This window comes from Sinocyclocheilus grahami, unplaced genomic scaffold, assembly GCF_001515645.1.
Source record: "Sinocyclocheilus grahami isolate Dianchi unplaced genomic scaffold, SAMN03320097.WGS_v1.1 scaffold1099.1, whole genome shotgun sequence".
Taxonomy (NCBI): Eukaryota; Metazoa; Chordata; class Actinopteri; order Cypriniformes; family Cyprinidae; genus Sinocyclocheilus; species Sinocyclocheilus grahami.
Window position 1 is genome coordinate 110,684 of NW_015506278.1, and position 20,005 is coordinate 130,688.

The 20,005-nt window shown below is 37.0% G+C and overlaps 2 protein-coding genes across 2 annotated transcripts in view; one reads left to right on the top strand and one right to left on the bottom strand.

The window, feature by feature from the left end:
* Positions 1-10,019, bottom strand: part of LOC107566754 (bile salt export pump-like) — a 40,276-nt gene extending 30,257 nt beyond the window's left edge. Inside the window, exons 1-12 of the mRNA XM_016252284.1 lie at positions 9,936-10,019; positions 8,056-8,264; positions 5,570-5,627; positions 5,243-5,484; positions 4,694-4,865; positions 3,719-3,843; positions 3,134-3,308; positions 2,821-2,934; positions 2,609-2,719; positions 2,389-2,514; positions 1,234-1,437; positions 906-1,076 (exon numbers count right to left, since the gene is read on the bottom strand). Coding sequence (XP_016107770.1) covers positions 906-1,076; positions 1,234-1,437; positions 2,389-2,514; positions 2,609-2,719; positions 2,821-2,934; positions 3,134-3,308; positions 3,719-3,843; positions 4,694-4,865; positions 5,243-5,484; positions 5,570-5,627; positions 8,056-8,264; positions 9,936-10,019 — 1,791 coding nt within the window. The remainder of the gene's footprint in view (positions 1-905; positions 1,077-1,233; positions 1,438-2,388; positions 2,515-2,608; positions 2,720-2,820; positions 2,935-3,133; positions 3,309-3,718; positions 3,844-4,693; positions 4,866-5,242; positions 5,485-5,569; positions 5,628-8,055; positions 8,265-9,935) is intronic.
* Positions 10,020-13,652: 3,633 nt separating this feature from the next.
* dhrs9 (dehydrogenase/reductase (SDR family) member 9) lies at positions 13,653-17,556 on the top strand. Its single transcript, XM_016252292.1, has 4 exons — positions 13,653-14,054; positions 14,841-15,099; positions 16,813-16,976; positions 17,091-17,556. Exons 1-4 carry the CDS (start codon positions 13,742-13,744, stop codon positions 17,312-17,314), a joined length of 960 nt encoding a protein of 319 aa, XP_016107778.1. The 5' UTR covers positions 13,653-13,741; the 3' UTR covers positions 17,315-17,556.
* Positions 17,557-20,005: the final 2,449 nt, after the last annotated feature.

Sequence of the window (20,005 nt, forward strand, 5' to 3'; positions counted from 1 at the left end):
AAATGGTTGTCGGGTGGTCTCTAGGGTGCTGCTGGGCCCTTAAGGTGTTCGAAATGGTTGTCGGGTGGTCTCTAGGGTGTTGCTGGACGCTTAAGGTGTTCTAAGTGGTTGCTGGGCCCTTAAGGTGTTCTAAATGGTTGTCAGGTGGTCTCTAGGGTGTTTCTGGGTGCTTAAGGTGTTCTAAGTGTTTTTTATGGAATAGATCCCATCAGCTATGAGAAAACCATCCAGTCAGTTAGAGGAGATATACAGTCAAACCAAAAATTATTCAGACACCAGATATAATTTTTGATATCTTTACTAGTGGGTGCAGGACACTATAGTTCATTTATGTAAGTGAGGATAGCAAAATTAAAGTGAACTGTGACATATTATACCCAGAAATTCTTCATACAGTGGACTACCAGTAAAACTGATAAAAATTTGGGACCACAAATTATTCAGACACTTCGACCTGACCATGTTTTGCTTACGTGTTTTTTCTTTAATTGCTAATGTAACCTTTTTACACCACAGATTGAACAAAATTAAGCATTGCTTGGTAATTGGTTGAACTAAATTGGTATTATCTAATTGTGTACTTAAATTTAACAGCTGAATAATTTTTGGTTGATTGTAATTCATTACATACCTTTCTATCAAAGCTATCTGACATTATCAAGATGAATTTGTTCTGACACAGTTTAACTCTTAAGCACTTGTCATATTTTATTACCATTTTCTAAACTATAGCAAATAAACTGTGATAATGTGAGAAATGTTGAAGGTGTCTGAATAAATTTGGGTTTGACTCTACTTCAAAAAGTCAGGACAGGATGAGGGACTGTGCCGAACTGATGGATGTAGCTTGAAGACTTTAGGAGAAGTTACATTTTGGTCTTAGTTAATAGTTGTTGTAAACTCACCTTGTCCAAGGCCTCCTGTACTACAGCCTCACTCTCGTTATCCAGCGCTGATGTGGCCATGTCTAACAGGAGGATTCTGGGATTCCTGACCAGCGCTCGAGCAATGGCGATCCTCTGTTTCTGCCCTCCACTCATCTGACCCCCACCTTCACCCACCAATGTGTCAAATTTCTGCATGATTCGACAGTCATAAAATTGATTTAGTTTGATATGCAAAATTAATATATGCAAAACTAATATAAAAAAAATCTCCAAGCACTTCCTGTGTTACTTTGTGTAATTGATCAGTGAGGTAATGCATGCACTGATGTTATGCAGTGATTGGCACCTGAGGTAGATCCACGATGAAGTTGTAAGCATTGGCCTGTTTGGCGGCTTCTATAATCTCCTCCATGGTGACTCCAGGACGACCGAATCGGATGTTCTCAGCGATCGTGGTGGCGAACAGAACAGGCTCTTGTTCCACTACGCCAATAAGAGAACGCAACCACTGAATATTCAGGCTTCTGATGTCATGACCATCCAGGGCGACCTAAAAATGAAAATAGTTTAGATTTTCAACACTAGATCAGACATTTGGTTTTAGATTTGAATGCATTACTAATATTTTAGGAGACATTTTAACAAATAAGATGAAATAATAAGATTAATTTATATATATATATATATATATATATATTTATTTATTTATTGTTGGAAATAACTAATGTCCTATGAAATTGTCTAAGGAGTGTGAACTAGTGTTATTGTTAACTAAAACTTTTTTTTTTTTTTTTGCTAATTCAAATAAAGCTAAAATATAATTAATAGACGAAAAATGAAAATTCAGTTCTAAATAAATAATTGTATTTATTGATTGATTTATTATTTGAAAATAATGGATGTTTTATGAAATACTGTTAACTAAAATTATAAAACTATTTTTAAAAAATTCAGTAATTCAAATGAAGATAAAATATTAGAAACTACAAATATCAGATGAAAATTTTAAATTAAATGCTAAACAAATGTATTTATTTATTTGTTTGGCTGGTTGTTTTTTTGTTGTTGTTTCTTATTTTGATGGAAATAACTGAGGTCCTATGAAGTTAAAAACCATTGTTGATATTGTTAACTAAAACTATAAACACATTTTTTTCAGTAATTCAAATTAAGCTAAAATATTATAAAATATAAATATTTGATGAAAAATTTAAATTTGAGCTGACATAATTAGCAGTCCTTACTTAAAGTCGAAGTCCTAAAATTACTAAAACTAAAAGTTAAATAAAAATAAATTAAAGCTAAATAGAAATATTAAAAAACAAAAATGAATAAAAAAAATAATAAAAATTTTAATTACATGAAATTAAATTAACATAAAATTAAATTAAAAAAATAAAATGAAAACTGAAAATGTGAAAATAAAAACTAATTCAAACTATTAATAAACACTGTAACAGTATATATAATACTAAAATAACACTAGTTTGTATTACTGTACCATTCCTTCTTTTGGGTCGTAGAACCTCTGAATGAGTTGGATTGTTGTGCTCTTTCCTGATCCACTGGGTCCAACAAATGCAGTCGTCTCACCAGCTCTGACCACAACATTCAAATCATCTAATATCTGAACACAAGATACAGCCAGTCAATGCTGGATAGAATTTAACTGTTTAATGCAAACATTAGATTAAATTATGCATGCTAAAAACATAACCCACTTTCACTTCAGGACGAGAGGGATAGTTGAAGTGAACACTGTGGAATTCAATGTCACCTTTAACTTTGTCTAACGCATGACCTTCTTCTGAGAAGCAATCGATTTCTGGTTGCTGTATGGGAACAGGATGTGGCAGTGATTAATCTTTCCCTGAAGCTGAAAGAATGAAATTCATTGATTTTGGGAGAAGAACTGTGTGTGTGTTATTCTCACCCTGTCAATAGTGTCAAATATACTTTTGGCTGCGGCCCGACCAGAAGCAAAGGCTTCAAGACAAGGAGAGGCCTGGCCCAGATTCATGGCGCCCATAAGAACACCAAAGAACACCTGAAGAGAACAAAAACATTTCATAAAATAATGTGTTGCATCCTTCTGACTGAACGATACAATTTTATTTTTTATTCCTATATACTTTTCTTGTTTCTTTTTAATACATTTCAAATCAATTTTATTTCCTACTTTTTATTGTTATTTTTATTTCCTACATATCTTTTATGGTTATTTTGAATCACTTTGGATGTCATACCTGAACAAGGCCGCCAGGTGTGAGTTCCTTGGTTTCAATGACCAGTTTTGAGCCGTACCAGAAAGCCAGTGCATAACACAAGAATATGATGCACCAAAGGTAACCCTGAAACACACCAATGATCGCTCCCTTCTTAATACCCCACGCCTGGGCCACCACGAGGTTCCTGTCATACCTGTGGAAATAACCATCACTCTACAGATGAGGAAAAAAAATTAACTTAAATGATTTTAGCAAATGGCTGCAATATAACAAAGAGTGAAAAATTTAAGGGGGTCTGAATACTTTCCGTACCCACTGTACCTGTGCATGACTGGAAGATTCATCCCAATAAAAACAATGCTTTTGTATTCTTTCACCAAGATGCAATTACTTGCTCTGTCTTACCTTATAAATGACCTCACCACCACTTTTACGCTTTCCAACCCTTCATTCCAACCATAATGCCCACTTTTTACAGCCCACATTATTCCAGGTTCAGAATACCTTTACATTCAGTGTGTTTTCTCATTAAATATCCTGTTTCACTTTGTATATCCAGATGTAAATAGGTTTGCATTGGCAGATAAAGAGGGCACACTGTACCTCTCTGTCTCTTTGTGCTCTCCTCCAAAAGCGGCCACCGTTCTAATGGAGGAAATGACTTCATCAGCCACTGCTCCTGCTTTAGCATAGGCCGACAACTCACGACCCGTCAGCCTCGCTACAGCCTTCACATCAAAAATATAAAATTTTTTACAGCACACTTAAATAGGAAAAAATAATGATGGGTGATTGAATGATGAAACACAAAATGCCAATTTTAATCTAAAATGTAGATGAGTTTGTTTGTTCATCAGAACAGATTTGTAGAAATGTAGCATTACATCACCAATGGATCCTCTGCAGTGAATGGGTGCCGTCAGAATGAGAGTCCAAACAGCTGTTTAAAACATCACAATAATCCACACCACTCCAGTCCATCAGTTAACGGCTTGTGAATTTTCCAAATTCCAAATACGAGGCCATAGTCCATAATAAAGCTTATTCCAGTGTAAAAGTCTCTGATGTCGTCTTCACATCAAAATCCACTGATATATTTGTTTAGAACTATTTAGGGCTGTTTTTACTTGTAAACGGTGCTTGATCTGTGCATATTTCTCTCCTGATTCAAACAAGATCATTTTTTCAATTACAAACAGAAGAAGCAAGTAAAATAAGTCTTAATGATGGATTTGTTATATTCAAAGAGCCTTTCACTTCACAAGAAATTATCTGATGGACTGGAGTGGTATGGATTGCTTATGGATTATTGTGATGCTTTTATCAGCTGTTTGGACTCTCATTCTGACGGCACCCATTCACTGCAGAAGATCCATTGGTGAGCAAGTGATGCAATGCTAAACTTCTCCAAATCTGTTCTGATGAAGAAACAAACTCATCTACATCTTAGATGGCTGGAAGATGAGTAAATTTGCATCACATTTTTGGGTGAACTATTCCTTTAAATCATGCATTACCTTTTGAGATTTCTCCCATTCATGTGTCTACATTTACAAACTTTCTATAGGTGATACCAACCATCGCCATGAGTCCTGCAGCCAGTCCTATGAGAGGACTGACTGCTATCACCACCAGCGTCAGCTTCCATCCACCGATGAATCCCACCATGAAACCAAATATGAACGTTGAGATCCTCTCGATGAAGATAGACACCTGGTCTGCTATAGCATTGTTGATTTTGTTGATGTCACTACATGGAAAAAGAAGTCACAAACATGAAAAATAAACTAGATTTTGTTACAACGTGTAGGATTTGAAATCCTAGAAATTGCTAGTAAATTTAACTAATAATTACAAAGAAATGACAAGCAACACATTTAATTAAAAGTGAACCTTTGAAGTAAAAAAAATTATTTTCTTGTAAAACATGCTCCAATAATCAACTTCAAAAAATATTCTTCATGTATTGTTTATCGTCCACTAAAAAAATCAGATCATTCTTCAAAATGCACGTTTTGATCTGTCAATGCAAAGTTTAATATTTAACACCACTAATGACAGATTCATGAACAAATCTAACAATAGTAAAAGATAACACAGGAAGACTTGAATATTATCCTCACTCACCCACAGTATGCGGTGCTGTTGTCCGGCCGCTCGACTACAGTCCCGTCCAGCCAGGTGATGGTGTTATTAATGCAGGTTTTGTTCGGGTTGGCCAGTTCATGAACCTCAAGCTCATAGTCCACGAAGGTGTTGGTCATCATGCCGTACACCAACAGCATGAGAGGAGACGCGGCGCCATGGACCAGTGAGCACACGCTTCCCACCACCATAATCAGCACCTCCTTCCATGTGGCAAAGCGGAACTGGCCAGAAATCAAAAACAGTGATATGAGAGAAAAATCAAGCATTAAATCAATCTAAAAAGCAGAATCACATTGAAACGCTTACCAGCTGAAAGAATCCAACGGTCAGTGCTTTCTCTTTTTTTGTTTTGTCACTGCCATGCCTTCAAACACAGACAGAATTTAGATTTTATTGCAGACTTTATTGCAGCTTAAAATTAATTTTCAGATCGGATCATTTGATTCAGGAACTTTGTCGCAGGTTTGCAAATCATTTGATTCAGATCGGAACTTTGGTGCAGGTTCGCAAATTATTTGTTTTAGATTGGAACTTTGATGCAGGTTTGTGAATCATTTGATTAAGATCGGAACTTTGATGCAGGTTCATGAATCATTTGATTAAGATTGGAACTTTGGTGCAGGTTCGTGAATCATTTGATTAAGATCGGAACTTTGATGCAGGTTCATGAATCATTTGATTAAGATCGGAACTTTGGTGCAGGTTCGTGAATCGTTTGATTCAGATTGGAACTTTGATGCAGGTTCATGAATCATTTGATTAAGATCGGAACTTTGGTGCAGGTTCGTGAATCATTTGATTAAGATCGGAACTTTGATGCAGGTTTGTGAATCGTTTGAGATCAGATCGGAACTTTGATGCAGGTTCGTGAATCGTTTGAGATCAGATCGGAACTTTGATGCAGGTTCGTGAATCGTTTGATTCAGATCGGAACTTTGATGCAGGTTCATGAATCATTTGATTAAGATCGGAACTTTGGTGCAGGTTTGCGAATCGTTTGATTCAGATAGGGACTTCGGTGCAGGTTCGGAGATCTTTTTTTCTGATATCTTTTTTTCATGAAACAGTAGAAAACATCAAACCATTAAGGCAGTACAGTTATAAAAACAAAGTAAGTATACACAATACAAATCCCTTAAGAAAATGAACCCTGGTTTTACTATAGTAAAAGTGTAGTAACAATAGTTTCCATGTACTTATCTAGATCAACTTCGAAAAAAGACAAGAGAGGTTCAGAGCCAGATTTTGTTTATGAATGTGAAATTTAGCCAAAACATGTGAATGGCATCTTCCTCAGAAGAGTGACAAAAACAGCAACTCATTCAATGTTTGACTTATAATTACCTCCATTAGCTTTTTTGTGAAATTTGGAGTAACTCAATCTGTTGCTTGACCTCTTCATATTTAAGGAGAGAACTATAGTTCACAAAGTTGGGCATTGCTTGTTATGATGTCCCCACCATTATGCAGCAACTACTAAATTGTTGCTAGTAATAATTTTGATTAAACAATTAAATTGTCTGTTGTCTGCCGTTGTGTCCCCACCAATGCCAAAATCAAACCTACGCCCTTGCACCAAAATTAACAAAAATGCCACACAAATTCAAGATAAAGGGGCAAAAATTTACAATATTAAACAATCGATTACAGCTGTCACAATTAAAATGTAACGTGAAAATTTATGAAAAGTGTCTATTCACGTAATTAAATTTTGATTCGCTCACATTGCATCAGATTGCTTTTTACGTTTTTTTTTTTTTTTTGGCAATGTTGAGCCTTATAACCAACCACACGCGTTTCTGTTGATCTTAAGAATGCAGTGGCCAATCAGAGACGCTTAGATTAGTCAGCGCTAAAAACGCGCTGACCAGAAACTTTCAGACAAGTCAGTGGTGATGGTGAATACTCCAGCATTGTTGTGGAGTGTGCGCGCACGGATTAAATTTTTTTTGTGCTCGTCAAACAACACAGATATGATGTAATTAAACGATTAATTTCGTAGCTTCAGAGATTATAACAGGAGTTTTTGCATAGACTAGATTAACGTCATGGACCGACAAGTTTGTCTGTGAAGCCAGAGCCAGAATATGTCGAACTGTTTCCCCAAAATGCAGACACATAACACAAAAGGTTTTATTATTTTTAATATATTCTATTAATCAACATTAATAATTATTATCACAATATCAAGAGCAATAATCGACAATTTAAAAAAATGCTTTAAATATATAATTTAGATACTAGTCAGTTGTTTTTCCAACAGTTTAAAGTATTTTGATTGATTGTCTTTGTAAGTATTTGGTTAAATGTAAGTATTTGACATTAAAAACAACAGATACAATTACACTGAACAAAATTATAAACGCAACACTTTTGTTTTTGCCCCCATTTTTCATGAGCTGAACTCAAAGATCTAAGACTTTTTCTATGTATACAAAAGGCCTATTTCTCTCAAATATTGTTCACAAATCTGTCTAAATCTGTGTTAGTGAGCACTTCTCCTTTGCCGAGATAATCCATCCACCTCACAGGTGTGGCATATCAAGATGCTGATTAGACAGCATGATTATTGCACAGGTGTGCCTTAGGCTGGCCACAATAAAAGGCCACTCAGATTCGATAGCGAAAAGTGCTACCTATCAGATTTAGCTTCCAGCATGATATTAATAAGGTGTGAGGCATTATTAACATGTACACCTACGCCAACTCTAAACCTACCCTTGCAGTAGGATAAATACGGAGTTGGTAGCATAATCTGATAGGTAGCATTATTTGTCAGAACACCGGCTGACTTGACAATGGAGCAGCCGGCTGACTTGACTGCATAGCGGTTCTGGATCGGGGCCGGATGCTCTCCAGACACCGGAGGATCCATTCCCTCCAGCATAGTCCAGCAGTGTCTGGGAGGTCGACTGGGCAATGGTAGTTGGCCCTGATCCAGAACAAAGAATTCAGTGTGGCGTCGTCCAGTGCCATCAAGATGGCGAGCCCACAGAATTCCCTGCCATACGCCACAAAAAGAAGTATTACGGGCTAAGACACCGAATCTCACAGAGGTTTCCATAATCACGAGAAAAAAAAACGTTCCGAAACGGAAACAAAAACGGGGGGGAAGGGGCACTGCTTACAGTTATAAGGTCTGGTGTTCTGTCACAGCTGCTGTGTGGGAACAAGGAAAACAGAAGGAAACACAGGGGAGCCAGGAGACACACACATAGCACAAGGAATAGATTTTTAACACCGAACAAAGGACACAGGAAAACACATGGCTTAAGTAACAGGAACTCAACGAGGTAATTACTAAGACACACCTGAACCAAATAGACACAATCAAACACGGGAGAAACTGGGTCACAGGGAGAACATGGGGAGTAAAACACAAGACAGGAACACAGGGGCAGTCCATGGGCATGACAGTAGGTGAAACAACTGAGATATCAGAAAGATCTCATTTCCAAATCAACTTCATAAAACATTTCAAATGAGCATTAAATGTGATAAGTGTTAGTGTTTTTTTTCTAGTAGAGAAAGCGAGAAGGGCTAATTCATACCTGCCGTGATGAGCTGATTTCAGTGGCGTTTCTCTCATGCCTGAGGGGCTCTTCTATCAGTGCAGTCTGTCCACACCTTGTGCACTATCTTCCCCTTTATTAGACTGATAAGACATTACCTGATCAAGGTCAAGGTGTGCACAATCTGTTCTCTACTCTAAATAGTGTATAATGAGTTTGTGGGAAAACAAACAATGTTAAAACAGTTAATGAGTTCAGTCACATGTATGAATCACTTATCAAATCACATTGAGGTTTACAGCAGATTATTAACGTCAACGTCATCTCATAGACATCAGTAATAAATTGGGTTGAATGACCGTTGGGTTGTTAGTTCATTAGGTTGGTCTTGCAATATTGAGTATGATGATAGAGAGTCTAACAGACGGATCCTTATTAATTTATCTATTTTTTTATTTGAGGTCTATAATGTACCATTTGTGTCATAATAAATAATAATGAGTCATAGTTATTTTGAATAGTCCTTAATAATGTTCCCCCTTATTTACACTGTAAAAATTATTATTATTATTATTATTTGGAAGCTGTAAATAAAACAATTATAATTGGAGTATGTTTTACAAGAAAATACTTTGTTACTAGCCATTACTTTGTAATTGTTTATCAAATTTACTCACAATTTCTGAGTGAAAATTGTTTCTAAACCAAATTTTTCCACTGTACTAATGCATTTAGACTGATTTAATAAACGCATCATGTATGAAGGTGATAATTTAATAGGTCATAGTTTAATAGCCCAGTGGTCATTCAACCCTTCTGGTGACATGTCATCTCAAAAACAATATAAATGATCAATATCTGATAACAAAACTCCTATGCATCCCCACTATCTGAATCCAGTGCAGTAGAAATGAAAAAAAAAAACCTGATGTATTTTTCACAGATTCCTCATGGATATAGAAATTATTTGGATCAAGCTTCAACAAAATAGTGAATAGACAAGTGTTTTTTCCCCCTGTAATATTACTATTTTTATTGATATTTTTGGAGCCTTCAGAACAGCCCAATTTATGATGGGATGGAGGAGCCTGACAGAGCCGGAGGGACGAGGTGCAGCCAGAGGAGTGGAGTCCCAAGGCGACGGATGTTCAACGACAGACCAAGACGGAGCCGGAGGGACGAGGGAGCCCGGTGGAGCCAGTGGATTGATGGGCCACAATGGAGAGGAGGTAGCTAGGAGCCATGGTGGAGCCGCTGGGTCGACGAGCTGAGGTGGAGTCCGGGGCTTAGCGGCTGGAGGCGGAGGCCAGGGATTCTCCAGCCACGGTGACGATGGAGGATGGCAGACCCGCGGAGCTCACACCGTACAGATGGTGGGCTGAGGGCGAGCAGAGGGCTGCCAGACGACAGCGGTGGAGCAGGCAGGAGTGGGTGGATGGGCGGGCATTTGTGAGCCTCCGGGCTCTCCGGGCTTAACTTGGGAACAGGAGCCATCTCTGGGCTGGATGTGGAAACAGGAACGGGAGGGACAGAGGTCACCGACGGAGGAGGGAGGAAAGGGGGCTCGGTATACAAATCAGTTAAGTCTCTTTCCACTTTTCCTTTACCCAGATCCTTAGACAGCTCACCCTCAGCCACGGTGCATGGGGCGGAGCTCCTCTTCGCGCTCTCACCGTCCATGACGCTCTCCCCAGTAGCGAGCTCTGTAGCCGGCTCTCGCACCTGGTCTGACGTCACAGGCTCGGGCTCCGGGGCGATCCTCAGCACTGTCGCTCTCTCTGGCAATGGCTCGTCGGTCGCGGCTCTGGCTTAAGCTCCAGCGGGGTGATGGTGGGCTGGGCTCTGGGTCTGGCTGTGTTCTGGATCAGGGGTAGATGCTCTCTAGACACTGGATGATAGCCTCCCTCCAGCACAGTCCGGTGGTGTCTGGGAGGTCGACGGGGTGGTAGTAGTTGACCCCGATCCAGAACCGGGAGTCCAGCACAGCATCATCAAACGCCGTTAAAACGGCGAGCTGGCTGAACTCCACAGCATACTCCAAGGGAGGAAAGGGGGCTCGGTATACAAATCAGTTAAGTCTCTTTCCACTTTTCCTTTACCCAGATCCTTAGACAGCTCACCCTCAGCCACGGTGCATGGGGCGGAGCTCCTCTTCGCGCTCTCACCGTCCATGACGCTCTCCCCAGTAGCGAGCTCTGTAGCCGGCTCTCGCACCTGGTCTGACGTCACAGGCTCGGGCTCCGGGGCGATCCTCAGCACTGTCGCTCTCTCTGGCAATGGCTCGTCGGTCGCGGCTCTGGCTTAAGCTCCAGCGGGGTGATGGTGGGCTGGGCTCTGGGTCTGGCTGTGTTCTGGATCAGGGGTAGATGCTCTCTAGACACTGGATGATAGCCTCCCTCCAGCACAGTCCGGTGGTGTCTGGGAGGTCGACGGGGTGGTAGTAGTTGACCCCGATCCAGAACCGGGAGTCCAGCACAGCATCATCAAACGCCGTTAAAACGGCGAGCTGGCTGAACTCCACAGCATACTCCAAGAGGGAAAGGTCCTTGCGGGCGAGGGAGGTAAACTTGACAGCGAGGGAATCCATGGGGAAGGAAACACTACGGAAACAAAAAACACTGAATGGAAAGCAGAAAACAAATGGAGAGGAGACACGTAGTTAAACGGTCTTGGTGGGGTCTTCTGTCACGATACGCTGCCGGAAGGAACGAAGGAGCCGTGGATAAACGAAACTGCCTTTTCTTCAATCCAACACACAGGGTAAATCCACACTTGGAAGGGAAGGAAGACACACGTACACAACTGGTAGACCCAACAAAGAAGAATCGCACAGACTGGAACTAAATGCATGACTTAACGAGGCAATTGGGAGAAGCACAGGTGAACAGAATGACTAATTAAGAGACAACGAGGACAGGAACAGGAACGACCAAATAAGGGCACATGAGGGAGAAACTGGGTCACGGGGAGCGCATGGGGAGCAAAACACAACAAAGACAGTCCAATCCTGACACCTACGTCAATCCTTATCAAAACAGTACATTTTCAAAACCTCTGAAAGATCTGAAAATATATATACCATAAGGACTAATCTTAGATTAAAATTTAGATTTTTGTGCACAACTGATTAAGAGAAACATAGATAAGTAGAGTAATAAAAAAGTAATAGAAACACCAGCGTACTAATATTGACATCTGGTGGCCAAAAAATTACTCACAAATGAAAAACTTTTGGCATGCAAAAAATATGGCATGCATGCATTTGTCAGTTAATTACAGCCTTGCAAAAGCATGCAAAACACGCATAGGTTTTATTTATTTGGAAACATATATTTTATATATTGGACACTCTAATATTGGTGAGACAAAATTTTACATAAGTTAACAAAGTGTGAAAGTGTGTATAATTAGGTCAGTGACCGAACAGTGAATAACTGCACTGTATTTTTTGACCTGTGATAAATCACTTAGCACTTATTAATCAATTTTTACTGTTAAAATGATAAAGGTTGGTGACGTTGTTTGTAATAATCTGCCATAAAGTTGCATTTGTACATCATGCATTAATCCTTGACTTTAAGATATTTACATGATAATGGATTTTAGTGGATGTAAAAGGCATTCTGGTAGCACTTTACAATAAAGTCCCATTAGTTAACATAAGTAACAATGAGCAATACATTGGTTAATATTCTTTGTTAACTTTAGTTAATAAAAATACAACTCAAAGGCCTGAATTCTTAGACTGGCAATACAATACAATATTTATACCTCTAGAAAGCGACTGACTAGAAATGTACCTGTTCATATACAGAATTGGATCCGTTCCTGTTGGCAGGTATATTTTTGGGTTGTCAGTCTGAATGTATCCTATGCATCTCATCTGCGTCTCAGTCCCAGTTCACACTTTTAGTTGAATCGTTGAAGTCCTTTTGTATATCTGCCTCTGTTAAATGAACTATTGTGCAGCAGCCCTGAGCCGTTACAGCCGCAGGATTCACAAAAAACAAGTGATTCCTGCTCCGTACAGATACACCGTTTCAAAGAAGTCTGAGGTCGCTTCCTGTGTTCAGGAATGTACGGTTTATAGATTCACAAACACAGGAAACGGTTTGATCTGTTTCTAGAAACCGATCCCAGGACCAGTTGCTATTGTTATCTAAAGGTAAAACGATTCAAAAATATTAAATTAATTATTAATTAATAAAATATTTAAATTATAAAATATATTAAAGCTATATATAAAAACGAATAAAAATTTGTTCAACTAAAATTACAATAAAAATTGAAATATGAAAAGCTAATTCAAAATATTAATAAATGCTATAATAAAAATTTAATAATACTACATTATCCCATCTTAGGACTGGAAAAACTTTAAAGAAATTGTTTTTTTTCTACAGACCTGTACTGATGGATGGTAATGTTGTTGGTATAGTTTAGATGTTTTTTCTATGCATAAAATAATACTACAAAAACTCCAGACACATCTGATTTGCAAAAGGAGCCCCTACCAAGTATTGAGTACATGTACAGTACATGAACATACTTTCCAGAAGGCCAACAATTCACTAAAAATGTTTTTTTATTGGTCTTATGAAGTATTCTAATTTGTTGAGATAGTGAATTGGTGGGTTTTTGTTAAATGTGAGCCAAAATCATCACAATTAAAAGAACCAAAGACTTAAACTACTTCAGTCTGTGTGCATTGAATTTATTTAATACACGAGTTTCACAATTTAAGTTGAATTAATGAAATAAATTAACTTTTCCTCGACATTATAATTTATTGAGATGCACCTGCACTTTCTGATCTACAATCATAAGCCAAAAAGTTAATGGTTCACTAGGTCATGTACTTTGAGTAGAGCTTTGACCGCATGCGCTCTCTTTCATATCTTTGGGGGGTTTGCATGACTCTGGATCCACTTTGCTTATAAAAACAAATATATTTTCTTTTGCAGAAATGTTCCTGTACATTGTAGGTCTCACAGTCTTCTTCTATGTCTATCGGTGGTTCAGAGAACTGGGACGAGTTCCCAATAAATCGGAGAAGTTTGTGTACATCACAGGCTGTGACACGGGGTTTGGGAATCTCTTGGCCAAACACCTGGACGCAAAGGGTTTCTGTGTCATTGCTGGCTGCTACACGGAGAAGGGAGAAGTTGAGCTGAAGAAGTGCTGCTCTGACAAACTCACAACGCTGCATTTGGATGTGATTGATAATTCTAGCATCAAAAAAGCTGCAGAATCCATTAAAACCCTGGTGGGAGAGAGAGGTAGGTCACAGAAAGATGTTGAAGACTGGAGTAATTCAGCTTTGCATCACAGGAATAAACTACAAAAAGAAAATATCTGTTTTTGATTATAATAATAATCCACAATATTACTGTTTTTATTGTATTTTTGAGCACATAAATGCAGCCTTGGTGAGCAGAAGAGACATAATTAAAATTTTAAGAAATTAAGAATGCATTTAATATTTAATTCCTGATCTTAAATGGATGCATTTAAAATTTAATGCAAGATTTTACTTTAAAATTCAAAGAAATTCATTTAACACCTTTGATCATAATTGCATGTTTTCATATTCACAATGCATGGGGTAATGCACAATATATACACACATACATAATATGCATTTCCAGAAAAATTTATTTGAAATGTCATCTATACAAAATGTATTTAATTTTTAATTTTAATGTATTTAAATGTATTATTTAATTAATAAAATTTCGTTTTATGGACAATGGTGAAATAAAGCATAATTTAAGTCTGATTATTTGTCAATTAATTTTTGTTTAGTTCTCTCAATAAAAAAATAACAAAATATATATTAAATGTCAGGAATAATTAGTAAAACTAAATGCTTTAATTAATTATGTTCTTGTTGTTGGAATAATGAAATTCCTAATATTATCCTTATTATCCTTCTTTAATGAAGTTGTTGGTCGAGTAGTTCCTTCACATGATTCTCACATGACACTTCCTGTGTATTTTGCAATTTCCTGTGATGAAAGAACTGAGTTGGGTGAAAGGTTTTACTGAGTTGTGTGTGTTTGCAGGTCTGTGGGCCGTGGTCAACAACGCTGGGGTCTCCTTCCCAACTGCTCCCAGTGACTGGCTGGAAATTGAGGACTTCAAACAAATGATCAATGTCAATCTGATCGGGGTTGTTGCCATCACTCTGAGCGTGTTACCGCTCATTAAGAAGGCCAAGGGCAGAGTGGTCAATGTGGCCAGTGTGTTCGGAAGGATTAGTACTCTGGGAGGAGCGTACTGCATTACTAAGTATGGAGTAGAGGCTTTTAATGACGGTCTGAGGTCAGTATGTCCAGTAACCACTTCCTTTTTGAATATGGAAACTCTCCTGACACAAACTGGTCAAAGAAATTCAATGCATTTCTCACATACAAGCCAATATAGTATTTGGGTGTGGCATATGCATTAATCAGCATATATTTTATGAATGGAAAGTCCAAACAAAATGAAACCATGTGCAATTAATCATCATGATAACACGGCAACCATTCAGTCGAGTACATTTTAATTTGGCAAGCATTTGGTCTGCTGCAAATGCTAACATATTCTAAAAATATCTGATTAGTCAGCACAAAGGAATGCAGCAGCTGATAACTTCAACTGTGAATGACCAATCATAATGAAAGTTTGAATATATGTCCAGAGTGTCTGCAAGAGGCTGTGTAGAGAACTGACCAAAAGGTGCCGCTATAATGAGTATTTTTACACTTTTTTTTTTTTTTTTTGTATCTGGAATTATGCAGACTTTCTCTTTCCCCTGAATACTTGTGTTTCTAGAGATATATGTAGACAGTTTTCCTGTATATTAAGAGTGCAATATGTCCAAACCCATGGCAACAAGACAATGTTAAAACACATGTAAAATCTCATTTACTATATTTAATATAGTTCTAAAAATCGTTCTCAATATTAAAGAATAGCAGAGTCCACACCACAACTATAACGATAAAGACAAAGAGAAACGATATCGTTGGAATCACTTTCAAAACGATTTTTCTCCATCTGATGAACGATAAAAAATTGACAGCCAATCAGAATCCATCCGGCTGTAACGAGCTCGAGAATTCCTCATTTCGTTGTATACAGAAAAATACAATTACAATAAAGGCGTTCAATTCAATTTAAAGCAGCAGACGCATGTGCGCTTAGAATAAACAGACGATATCGTTCGGTGGTGTGGACGCTAATACTGTTATCTTTATAGTTATCATTCTTGGTGTGAACGGGGCTTTATAGTATTTATTGATATTTTGAATTAGCTTTTATTTTTATATTTTCAGTTTCGCCCATAAGTTTAAGCAATTTTGTTATGTTGTTTTTGTGATTGTTTTTAATATTCTTATTTCGATAATCTTGAACTTAAACTTCTTACATCTTGTTGCCAACATTTCAAATTTTCAGTGATCAATATATTTTCAGTATATTTCATCGAAAAAACATAAATATTAGTGCTGTCAAATGATTAATCGCGATTAATCGCTTCCAAAATAAGTTTTTGTTTACACAATATATGTTTGTGTACTGTGCACATTTATTATGTATATATAAAAGCACACACATATAAGCACAGTGTATATTTACATGTATATATTTATCTTCATATAATTTATATTATATATAACTATATTGTATAAACATAACACATTTTTCTTAAATATATACATGCATGTGTTTGTATTTATATATACGTAATAAATATACACAGTACACACATCTTTTATTTTGGATAAGCACTAATATATATAAATAAGAAACATAGAATTATTATTATTAATTCAGTTTTATTTCAATTACTCAAAAAGATTTAGTTTTAACAGTAATAAACATGTACAAATGTAATTATGGAAGTTGAAATTGACCACCAAACCAACAATATTACCACAATCCATTCTTTCAAATCTGGCAATTTTATCTTTTTCTCTTTATCTTGTATAGCTTGTATCCTGATTATTGCTGCTTTTGATTATATTGAATGTGTTTGTCTTTGTTCTCCAGGAGGAACATGGCACCGTTTGGAGTGAAGGTTTTGTGCATTGAACCTGGATTCTTCAAAACAAGCGTTACTGACTCCACTGTCTTTGAGAGCCATTTGCAGAGATTATGGGAAAAGTTGCCTCAGGAGGTCAAGGATGAGTACGGCAGTGATTTCATAGACAGAAGTGAGTTCAAATCCAATAACCGGTTTCAAATACATATCACACTCCCAAACTGTTTGCAGAACTAGTTCTGAAAGCTAATATACATTCCTGATGTCCCTATGGTTGTGTTTGCAGCGATGCTGGCGGTTAAGGAGAAGTTTGAGAAGATGTTGGATCCAGATCTGATGAAGGTGGTGAGCTGTATGGAGCACGCTGTGGCTGCGGTCCATCCTCGGACCAGATATTCTCCAGGCTGGGATGCCAAGTTCATCTGGCTGCCTCTCTCCTATATGCCAACCTTCATCTCGGATGCTTTCGTCTTAAAAGATGTTGTTAAACCAAAAGTGTCAGTTCTGTAAGCATAAAATGCAGTCATGCTATGCGTATGGATGGAATAAACCATTTTTTCCACTTTCGGGGGGATGTATGGTTAGTATGAGCAAAATAAAATATTTTCTTATTTGAACGAAAATTACATTTAAACTCAATCTATTGTTCTACGGCATTTAGATTATAGAAATAAATTTCGTATAGATGATCTTGACTTTAACATCTTTATGCATTATTTTGGAATCGAGGCCCACTCATTTCCAAACGCGGACATTGCAAAAACTAATTGAAGGCATTTTCAAGCAAACAGCGTGCACAAAATATTTGTGTGAATATTGAATTGAAATAGTGAATTGTGAAATATTTTTCCTTACTTTTACAGCATTTCAAACTTTCCCATGCAGTACAAATGAAGAGTTTGGTTCCAAAACGCTATAAATTAATTTTGATTAATTTGAGTAAAAATGAGTTTTCTTTACCAAGAAAGTGGCGAGATGAAAACCACTATTTTCTGTTTCAAACTTTCACATAGCATCTTTAGATTATAATAACATTAAACATTCAAATCCAGATTTAGATTTTCAAAGATTTATTATAAAATTATATTCTTTTTTGTATTCTTTTTTTTCTAAAATGCAATAAATCCACTGAATCAATATAAAAGTTATTTTTCATATTGAAACTGTTGAAAATACACAACATAGTAAGTTGACCCACATATGACAGCCTCTGAATTTGGTCAATACTAATCTTATATGCAGGCACTGGACTAAACATATTATGAACGCGATATAGCAGTGATCTACGGCTCTGTGTATTAAATGCCGCTCCATCTGAAAGCACGTGATGGAGATTTACTACTAATCACAGAACCGGCTTTACTGACCAGATGCGCATGACATTACTGTCTAGAGCAGGGATGGGCAACTGGCGGCCAGCAGTGTCTTTTAGTACGGCCCGCTGGATCATATTAGACTCGGATGATACATTTTAAAACATTTGAAAAGCAAGTCACGTAAAGATTGCTTTCAGTTTATGATGTTAACACTATCTCCAACCAGGAGAGGTCAGCCGCTCCCCTATTAATTTCAGCGTAGTAGGACGTGCACTCAAATGTAAACATTCATTAACATTAGCAAATAATAAATGAAAAACTGACCATGAAAACAGGATTTTCAAGTCAAGATGGTAAACAGATTATCTTCTTACTAAGTTCAAGGGGATACCCATATGTTTGGATTGTTTGGAAATCTGTATTTTATATAAATCGCCATCACACCACTGCTCACAAACAACGGGGACGCCAGAGTTGCACTTGCCTCAAATGTCAAAGTTAAAATTCATAGTCAACAAAAGCTTTTTGGCAAATGCATGACAGAAATGTTTGCACTGGACTATGTTCTTATTAGGGTTTCTGTGGTTCCTTAAAATGTCTTCAGTTAAATTGTTTACATTTAAGGCCATGCAAACTCGTAAATAGTACAAAAAGTCTAAATTATAAGAGGTCTTTGGGGACGGAAAGACAAGAATTGTTATATGGATTATTAATATGATGATTAAACTTCAAAAGGCTACGATTTCACTGAATAAACTTGAGCGCTGCACGTCAGCTTTATGTACCGCGGTTACCGGGGAAACCACTATATTTCTGCAGTTCTGAAAGTGACACCTGCTGGCAGAGAACGAATTTGCTTTTTCAAAAAGCCCGTCTGCTATTTTTGCTACATATTTTTAAACGTGAACCAGTGGATCGACAAAAATCTAATGCATGATAAAAATCTAAACAATTAAGACACTAAGATATATTTATATGTTATTTAATAAAATAATTAATTGATAATAATTGTTTAAATTAATATAATAATTGATACTTTTGAAAATCCTGCAGATACCAGGTTAATTTTTATTTATCAACGTTAAAACGCCGATTAAAGCGGTAAGAATTATATGAAACATTGCTAATGTTCGCGCAGTAGTGAGGGCTCTTTACATTTTGGCGCTGTTGTGAAGACATGTGTCACGTGACAAATAAAATAATTAAGATGTAGTACGTCCGAATTCCATTCATACTACTCACATTCATACTATATAGAACGTACTTTTTTAACGGTCGAGTAGTACGTTCAAATTCAAATGTAGTACCTACCAAGCAGTATGCGATTTCGGACGCATATTGGATGTTTCACCATGGCCACTCCCTCTTTTTGGTTTTTAAAAATGGCTGACATTAATTTAGGGATAAAATTGGCAAAAATTCCTTATGGAAATATGATAATATTTTGTAATTACAATTTAAATCTGATTAATTTTCAAATTGTTTGTCATAAATCAACATCTCAGGAAAATGTTATGGGGTTTCAAATCAAAATATGACTGCCTGTTATGAAACAGGACATAATTTCATACATGTCCACTGTAGAGGACACCAGGACTAAACGCATGTTTATTATACATTTTGGGAGACAAACGAATTGAATAGGAAAACAAATGATATATCAATATTCTTATGAAAGATTAGATATTATTATGAAAATCTGGCCAATTACTACTCCCATGATTACACTTATTTTTTCAACATGCTGTCCCAACAGCACTTTAATATGCAAATTAGATAGTGTATAGATAACATTGTGCTTAATGGGAAAACCAGTTTATGGAATTTTTACACACATATTTCATAAAGCAAAATGGTATATCAAATCATTTTGTTATATATTTTA